This window comes from Urtica dioica, chromosome 5, assembly GCF_054948205.1.
Source record: "Urtica dioica subsp. dioica isolate 48M chromosome 5, U.dioica_male_clone48M_v1_H2, whole genome shotgun sequence".
Taxonomy (NCBI): Eukaryota; Viridiplantae; Streptophyta; class Magnoliopsida; order Rosales; family Urticaceae; genus Urtica; species Urtica dioica.
Window position 1 is genome coordinate 40,642,024 of NC_142760.1, and position 9,372 is coordinate 40,651,395.

The window sequence follows — 9,372 nt, forward strand, 5'->3', positions numbered from 1 at the left end:
ATTTACAAGTTTTAATCACTTTCGTTTAAAATTTAATCCCATTCTTGCTCATAAAAAGGAAAAATTTGTAATAGCTTTTATTGTTATTTGATAACGTAATTAGTTCTAATATATTATGATAAAATACCAAACTATTTGAATTCGGAACATGTTTAAGATTTGAAATTAAAATATTCAAAAATAAATTCAAAGAGATAAAAATATCGTAATAAGGAAGATCATGTAGTTAGGTGTTAAGTGAAACATCGTTCTTGAGCAAGAAAAAAAAAAAGAAACAAGTTGAATCTGAAATTATCTAAAAATAACATAATTAGATAGAATTTCAACCTAACAAATTTCATATATACAGCGCACACGTTACGGAAAAAAAATAAAAAAAATCACTATCATATTATACAAAAGAGTTCTTGGGGGCTCTTGCTGTGACGAACACATCATCTCTTAAGATTAGACCACGGAAAATTTTCACACCACCATCTGATCTAATCACACACAGACACACATTGCAAAAAAAAAAAAAAGCCACGGAATTTGGATTCGTCATACCGGGATATTCTTGTCTGAATCCAAAAGGCGAGCGAGAGAGAGAATGGAACGAACGGTCATCACTTGGCGGCGTACCAATTCTGTGCGCATTTGGCATCGACGGCGAGTTCTACTTTGAGAAAGTTACGTCCGTTGAAGGGTTTCGACATACACTCGACCACAATGTCCTTCGCTACCTCCGCTGATTCCGACGGCCCTTCCAATATTACTTCATCATGAACCTAACAACAAAGAAAGAGAAAAAAAATGGTATCAACAACTTCTATGGTAGAGATTTACTCGGGCAATATAAACAGCATTTAACTCTGGTCAAATTTAATTTTTATATACTTGCTTGCAGCTCAATATATCATGTGTTGAGAGAAAATAAAGATAGCTGCGACTTTTTTTTTAGACATTTTTTGTGAAAAAAAAAGTTTTTATAAATTTTGAAGAAAAAATAAACATTAATTTGGATCAAACCGATTCGATGGACTCAAAATTGGGTAAAGTAGCTATCTAGCCATATGAAATGTTAGAATTTTGAAATAGCCAACGTTTCGTTAATTTTTTGTAAATAGCGACACAAATCTATTTACGCTATAAAAATAACAAAAAATGCAGAGCAAATTTCTAGTAAATATGATTATTTACGGACTATTTCCAACAGTTTTTGGCTATTTACAAAAAATTTACAAAACGTTGGCTAAAACACAAACACTTATGTTTATGTGGCTTATATCGCTAAATTTTTGTTAAAAAAATAGTCCACTAAGCCGAAGTAAATGGAATTAACTGTTTTAGTTAATTTAATTTACCTCGGCCTGCTAGGCTATTTTCTTAAAAGTTAGGCGATTGACTAGTTGCAACAAATTTTTCAAATTTTAATTCCAAAAAAAAAAAACGAGAAAAGTGAATTTTCGAAATAAATCAACTATGAGCGGCGAAAATCGGAACAATTTTAGAAGAGGGGTATAAACGAAAGAAAAAGAGAGAGAGAGAAGAAACCTGTAAGAGTAGTTTCCAACCAAGGTCCTTCAAGGTCTGATTGGTGGAAATCTCGAGCATGGCACACATTGCGACGTCGGCGGCGCTGCCTTGGACGGGAGTGTTGATGGCGGCCCTTTCGATGTGGCCTCTCTGGCCGTAAGAGCAGCCTTCCATGGACGGGAAAACCCGAGCTCGTCCCATCAGAGTCCTCACGCAACCTTCCTTCCGAGCCTCCTCTTTCCTCTTCTCTTGCCACTTCAGCACTTCTTGTCTGTCTCTGTACCAAAGGTCCACCGTCTCCTTCGCCTCCTCCACCGAAACCTGACACGAAAATCGGCCAACATCCATTTTCAACTACCGAGTAACGCAAGTTTTGAAACAGACCGCTTCCAATTTTTTATTTATTTTTTTTTTCCTTTTAGTTAAACTAAATTTGGTTTCTAATGTGCAAAGTTGCATAAAAGGTGCATTTTTAACAAACTAAATGTGTTTTTTCTTATAAAACTATGTTTTTTAAGGGTAATTAGGTAAAATGTGCATAGTTAGAGAATTTATGCAAACTTTGGACATGGGAAAAAGAATTTTTGATACTGACTCATAAGTATATACATGTGTATGACTTGAGATGATTGAACTCTGCGAGGCATTTCATTAAAGTTAGATTTGTAATATTTCAAGAAACCGTCCAAATTGGAGTGAACCGGACTGGATTAAAATTGTTAGGTCCAGTTCGGTCTGAATTTTTTCCAAACTGTTAAAATTAGTCAGTACATAGTATGGTAATTTGGATATTTTTCAAATAGCATGAAGTCGAAAGTATGTTGGGTTTTAGTATTTACCTTCCAGTCCCGGGCAAGGCCGATTGGTGTTTTTCCGTACGCAATCGAAAAATTGAGCATTTTAGCTTTTCTTCTTTCGGAAGCAAATGCATCCTAAAAAAAAGAAAGGGAAAAACTTGTCACAAAAGTTGCTGAGAAAATAATTATTACAGTGCCGAGTTCAAAAATAATAAAATAAATAAAATATATATTTACCTTGAGGAGCGGAACGGGGGGTTTATCTTCACCAGGTTGCGGGTCCCACTCGAGAAGAACCTCCCCGTTGTCGACGGCCTCACGAATGTGTGGATACATATTCAGCGCTGTCCTCGAATGAAAATCTCCGCCGGCTTTGAAAGCGTCCAACATGCTCTTGCAATTAGCGAGGTGAGCCAAAATCCTAAGTTCCAACTGTAAAGTACATCGACGACAAAAGTTCAACGATAACCGATCGATGGATTTCATCTTTCCCATTTTATTTACTACTACTTTTTTTTTTTATTTACCTGTCCATAATCTGCAACAATAAGGGATTTCCCAGGTGCGGCTATAAATGCCTTGCGGATCTTATACCGGTCTTTCTCCAAAGCCGGTTGATTCTGATTCAGCCAAAAAACAAAAAAAAAAAAAACTCGTGAATCTTTCCCAATCTTCGAAAATAGTTTGAATGAGGTATTTGTAGAGAAAGACAGGACCGTTAAGAAAAGGGTCAGGTATTTTTTTTTTAATAAAAACCTGCAAATTGGGTCGCCTAGCGGATAAGCGACCAGTTTCCGTGTTGATGTTGAGCGAACAGTGAATCCGATCATCCTTGCCGGATATATTACTACCCTGTGGGATTCAAAGAAACGATTAAGACTTTCATGATCAAAATTGTGAATTAGGATATCTCGGGAGCTCTTAGTTATTTCGAAAGACCCTTGGCTTTCCTAACACAACTTCGAGTTACTCTATATTAACCCCGTAATTCACTAATTATTTCATATAATATCTCTACATTACTCGCCTGTAATGGGAGGATGAAATTGGAGATGAGAGAGTCGATGGCACAGACTTCGCAGAGGGCGGCGATTGCGTGGCAAGCCTCTCTCCCTTCTTCTTCCGACTGAAACGCATTCATCGCCGTTCCGTACCCGAGCTTTCCCCAATCTCGCTGCTGTTTTTCTGGCTCCTGATCCGCGCTCGATTCCTCGCCGTCGGATTGATTGTCCTCGACACCGGACTCGGTCGTCAGATCGAACTCGGCTGAGACGTTCCCGGCCAAGATCTTGAGGGCGTGGATGCTGGTCGAAGGCCAGCCGCTCGCCGTGAACACCTCCGCCGGGAAGTCCGCGTCGATTTTGTTCAGCTTGATGTTCCGGAACTTCCTCGGAACCTTCTTCCCTTCTTCGATCACGTTGTCCACGTTCGGGATCTTGAGGATCCTCTCCACAGGTAGACTCTCGTCCGGGTTCTTCCTGCGAAAGAAAAAAAAATCGAGACCATATTTTTAACAGAAAGAAAGGACTTATTCGAAAGAAACATGGACGACGGTGTACCTATTTGCAATCCCACCGAAGAGAAGCTGACGGAGCTGAGTATCGCTGCCGATATTCATGTATTTGGCATCGGGGCAATACTTAGAAGCCCAAGTACGGAACCTATCCGTAGCGAGTTCTTGCTCGCTCTTCGCCAGCTTTTCGATTCCGGCGAGATGTTCCCGGTCGACGAGCATGCCCTCGGCCTCCATTTTCACCAAGAGCTCGCCGAAAGGCCGCCAATACTCAACGTAGAAGTCGAACATTGACTTTCCGTTGACCGGCCTCCCGTCGACCCTCAGAGACCTCTTCATCAAGTGCCTCCGGAGACTCTCGTAGAGCTTGAGAGTGGTCATGGCGTCCAAGGCCGAGTAGCTTATCCACGGGACCCTCTCTTCTCCCCTCTGAAGCTCCTCGACCGCCGCAATCGTGCTCAATTTTCCCTCCGTCCCATCTTTCTTCAGGTTTTTCTTCCCGAATATGGTCTTCATCGAGATTTTCCCGTACAATTTCTTCTCCTTTGGCAGCTCGGCCCCGGACATGACTTTCGGGTCGCCTGTCAGTGCTTCGAGGGAGTAACCTCCAAGGGCTCGCCTCGACGAATCCCAAAGACGAGCCATGTGCATCGTATCGGCGTGGAAACCGGAGACTTTGATCCCGTAGTTCTCTACTATATGGTTGTCAAAGCTGTAATTGTGCCAAACCTACGCAACACATAAACAATTGACGATAGGTTTAGGTCATATGTTTTTCGGGTTTTTAGCATAGAAGATCCCTAACCTATTTTTTTGGAGCAAAATGTTCCTCAGCCTATTAATTTTGTAGTGTTTTAGTCCTTTCCGAAAGAAAAAAAATATATTATTTTTTCATGAAATTCAACACCTTAACTTAATTAAGTTTTGGGACCAAAATGCCATTTGCATTATAATTGCGGGGCTATTTGGGCTAAAACAGCCTACTGTTTTCTAAGCACCAATTATATACATACATTGTAGCCCCTAATCTATTTTTTTGAGCAAAATGGTCCTCAACCTTTTAATTATGTAGCACTTTAGTTCTTTAAAATTAAATTGATTCTTTTCATGAAATTCAACACCTAAAACAACTTAAAACATATTTACAAACAAAAATTTATTTAGGGACCGAAATGCCCAATCGCATAATAGTCGAGGGACTATTTGGGCTAAAAAGTCCCACTTTTCTCTATGCACCAATATGACACATTCAACATATCCGGTCAAAAGAGTATAATATGCTCCGATAATGTCTGCAAGTCAAATTAAAACCTTGATCAATACCTTTTTAATAGAGGGGTCTTCGAAAAACGGCGCGAACTCGTTCAAAATCTCCTTTCCACCGCCATCGAGAACATCCACCCAAACACACGATTTCCCATTCCCGAAATCAGCTTCCGGTCCGCAGTAGATACTGAAACATATGATCTCACCGTGATCGACAGGGGTTTCGGCCTTCACGTCGATCTTTGCCACCTGTAATCAAATGTCAAATAACCGAGAAACTGACTGTTTCATATATATATATATATATATTTACACATACGGAAGCGGAATTTCCGACCTCTGTGTCACAAGCGTGAACGAGATGCCTGTAAGATTTTGTTAGCTTCTCGACGACTTTCTTTGCGACGGAGATGTTATCCACAACGAGAACTTCGCTGTAGATGCTACAGAGCTGCTCTCGGATACTCAAATCCTTCTTCTTAACTATGTTCTCGGTAATATCTTCGTAAACTTGCTTCGGCGTCGACGACAATGCCGGCTCGCCAAAACTTTCACTCTCGCGTCCATCGGTCTTGTTCACGCCCACGTTACTGATTTCGTTACGCTTCAGCAATTCGACAAATTTCTTCATTTCCGAAACCATATTTTCGTCGACGACCGTCGATTTTGGAGTCCCTAACACACCTAATTTTACACCACCGCTGTCAAGATATGTATCATCTCGCTGCCGAGCGTCGGAGGCGGTGAAATCGTACCGATTCGATCTACTCGGGCTTTGAGCCTTGAATAGCGAATCTTTCAAAGAGGGCTTTGCCTCGGCGGCAAAGTTTTTCCGATATATTTGCTGACGGTGATTATTATTATTCTTACCATTAATCACCGCATCTTCTTTCGTATTTGCCACCACGCCGTTGCTATACAATTCGGCCGTGCCTTCGCCTCTGTACTTCCTCATTGACTCGGTCTCTTCTTTCCAAGACTTTTTATCGCCGAGTTTGAGGCTATCGGACACAAACCCTCCCGGGACCGATTTCCGTTCTATAGAAGGGCTTGATAAATACGAAGCCTCTTGTCGGTGCTGGAACGGACTTCTGGTCGGGAAACTGTCCAAAGAGCTCTGGATTTTACACACTTCTCGCCTGCAAAAATACAATTCATGAATATTCAACGATCCCTAGGGTTTATTTTACTAAATAATAGATTCTTGCGAAAGACACCAACTATAAAGGCATAAAAAGCAAATGAGGAACAAATAGCCATCAAACAAAGCATTATATGAATGCTTGAAGAACATATTATGGCCTAAAAACTAATCTTTATAACATTTCCTTAAGCCTTTCAACACTTTGTTTTTCCTACTCGATCAAGAACAATTTCTACAAAATTATCAAGTAGTTTATCCAAATAGCCATCAAAATATAAAAAAAAAAAAAAAAAAAAAAAAAAAAAAATTGGCCATAAAATTCAAATGTGATAGAAACGACATATTAAAAAAAGATAACTTTCTCTGACTTGTCATTGAGTGCCAATTCTTAAACCCTCAAAGAAAAACTCTCACTAACATAACCAAAACCCACAAAAGCGACTCCGAAGCAAAAAAGCAACAAAGCAACAAAGCAACAAAGCAAGAGACATTCTCTTCTTTCAGACTAACTAATCAAGCTGCGAAGAAGAAGAAACTTATTACCTATGAAACGCCTTGGAATACGCAACGACGGAGCGAGAAGAGAGCGCCATTGGAGATGGCTTGAAGAGAGAGAAGTAGTATCGAGAAGGAAATGAAGGCCTGAGAGGTCTCTTCTGGATTGAAGAAACCCCGGTCGCCATGGCCTCTGCGACTCTGCTCACCTTAGCCAGTTTTTTTAATTATTTATTTTTCTTTTCTTCTATTTTTTTCTTCTCTTTCTCAAGAGTGGCAAGCCTGTAAATAAGCTCTGGTTTCGGGGGCTTATTCGGGGATTCGGTCTGTGGGGCTACAGTAGCAGAGCATGGCCGTGAAGAAGAAGGAGGAGAAGAAGAAAGCTAAACCCTGCGGCTAAGAAGAGAAACCTCATTTCTATTTTATTAATTAATTTATCTATATATAACGTTTTTTTTCTCTCTCTCTCCCAAGTAATATAAATAGTCTAGTTAGTGTACGGACAATTTTATGAACTGGCAAATTTTTGCTGTTCGGTTTTAGTGGGTTTGGTCAAAATTGCAAAGAGGAGATATTCGTTGCGAATTAAGGCTTATAAGTACAGGATATTACATATATGCCATTTCGGTGGAGTTATAGTTATAATATTACTATATATGCCATTTCGGTTGGTTTATTCTCTCGTACATCTTGCTCAAAAAAAAAAATCTCTCATACATGGATTGAGAGAGTGGATTAATACGAGAAATATACATTGAGATAGATAGGGGATGAGAATGAGGGACTTACCTTCGTGGCGACGAACGGGGACAGAGAGCAACAACGGAAAACGAAGAGCGGCGACAAAGAGAAAATAGATTTGAGAAGGAAACTATTTGCGGTCGGAGGGCAAAAAAGAATTGTTGGTGGCGGCGACAAGGGGCGAATCACTTTGAGAGAGAAAGAGAGTGAAATCGATAATGAAAAAAAAGGTCCATTAGATATATAATCATATTTACAGTTTCACATTACAATATAATCAACGTTTTGTAAATTTTAAGTAAATAGTCATGGTCATGTACTTACACGTGTAAATTGACTTAAATTTTAAGTATATGTAATCTTTTGTCATTGATTGGCTGGAAAAATATATTTGCTAGCTAAAAAATCCCACATGGATAGGATAGTAAAAATGATTAAAAAAGTAAAAATATATATGGACAAAGATGTCATAAGAATTGCTCACTCGTAGTTATCGTCCATTCTCTGGCTCTCTTCATGACACGAAATTAGTAGTCTATGGTCCTCAATTGCTGCAATATGCAAACCGTTCTTGGAACGGCGTCTAATTATCATGTAGTCAGTTAGGCTCATAAGGGTGGGTGACATGGCTCCAAGCACCACCGGTGAAGGCGTCGAACACCACCGCCTTCCTTTTGTCAAAGCTCTCGACCCAAAATAGAGTACTGTCACCTAGAACCACCACATCGTAATACTTCACAACCCTCATCATCCGGACCAAGCTACTCCACTCTTCAGTCTCCGAGAGCTAGACAATGTCCTTTACATAAAATAGTACAACCATGTACTCGTGCTCTTGGCGTTGGTTGAGGCGGAGGAAGCTGGGAATGAATTCGGGTGTCCTTAAGACAAAAAAAAAAAAAAAAAAAAAAAATTCACGCAGTAGTTTATAGTAGCGCATCGAACATAAAAATTAAAAAAAGTATCCCATTTGAAACTTAAAACCTCCACTATCAAAAACTATTTTACATACCTTTGGCTCCCTCGTCCATTCGGTGCAATTTTTGTTATTTGATTTTCAATCTTAAATTCTATATGTACACTATTAATTACTACCAAACATAAATTAAAAAATAATAATAATCTTTAAATTTCAACTCAAAGCATTTTGTTAAAAAAAAAGGTGTGTCCAATAATTATTAATAGACAAAATTATATGCGAAATAAGTGTCTAACACATGTTTAACATAAAAAGGTAGAATATTTTTTTGTATACATGTAAATAACCGTTATTAATAGCTATAGAATTGAGAGAAAGCTATTTGAGACCCTATCGCTCGCATTATAAAAATTTGAAATAAGGATAAGGTATAGAAAAGATTAGTAGCTTTTTCTTTTTATTTCTTTCCTTGAAATAAGTTTGCAGACATGATATGTCTTGCTAAGAAGCATTTAAGATCCTATCAGGTATCGACTCTGCTGAATAAATGCGTAAAACACTTCATATAATCATGTCATTTCCGACTATAAACGATTGTTTATCTAAAATAACAATATCGAACAATCTTGAAGTTTCTCTCTCCTCAAAAAGTCCGCGTTGCACCATTCTTTGCTTCTCAAGCCGCCATTGAGCTCACGCGCCTCACTCGCTACCAGATCTCCGTGCTGCACCGTTCTCCATTTGCTATAAGATCTACCACGTGGGTTCATGCGCTGCCTCGCTCCTCGGCATCGGTCTCTCACCCCACAAGAATCTATGCGACCTCGTCGTCTCTCTTGTTGTTTTCCCTCGTTTCCTTCAACGGCGCGTGTCGGGTGCCCACTGCGACCGCTGACCTCGATTGGTTCACAATAGCGATGGATTTCGGCTTCAGGTGTTTTGAAGGGTGTTGGTTCTCGGCTTCGGGTGGTCCTCTTCAGAT

General features: G+C 39.6%; 1 protein-coding gene across 1 annotated transcript; it reads right to left on the reverse strand.

Moving 5' to 3' along the window:
• Nucleotides 1-291: 291 nt before the first annotated feature.
• On the reverse strand, nt 292-7,186 carry POLGAMMA2 (polymerase gamma 2). Its single transcript, XM_089615162.1, has 11 exons — nt 6,779-7,186; nt 5,429-6,230; nt 5,149-5,340; nt 3,872-4,554; nt 3,340-3,790; nt 3,069-3,164; nt 2,840-2,932; nt 2,550-2,744; nt 2,355-2,447; nt 1,534-1,836; nt 292-767 (listed from the first exon to the last, which is right to left on the reverse strand). The coding sequence occupies exons 1-11, from the start codon at nt 6,916-6,918 to the stop codon at nt 606-608; spliced, it is 3,210 nt and encodes a 1,069-aa protein (XP_089471288.1). The 5' UTR covers nt 6,919-7,186; the 3' UTR covers nt 292-605.
• Between the last annotated feature and the right edge of the window lie 2,186 nt (nt 7,187-9,372).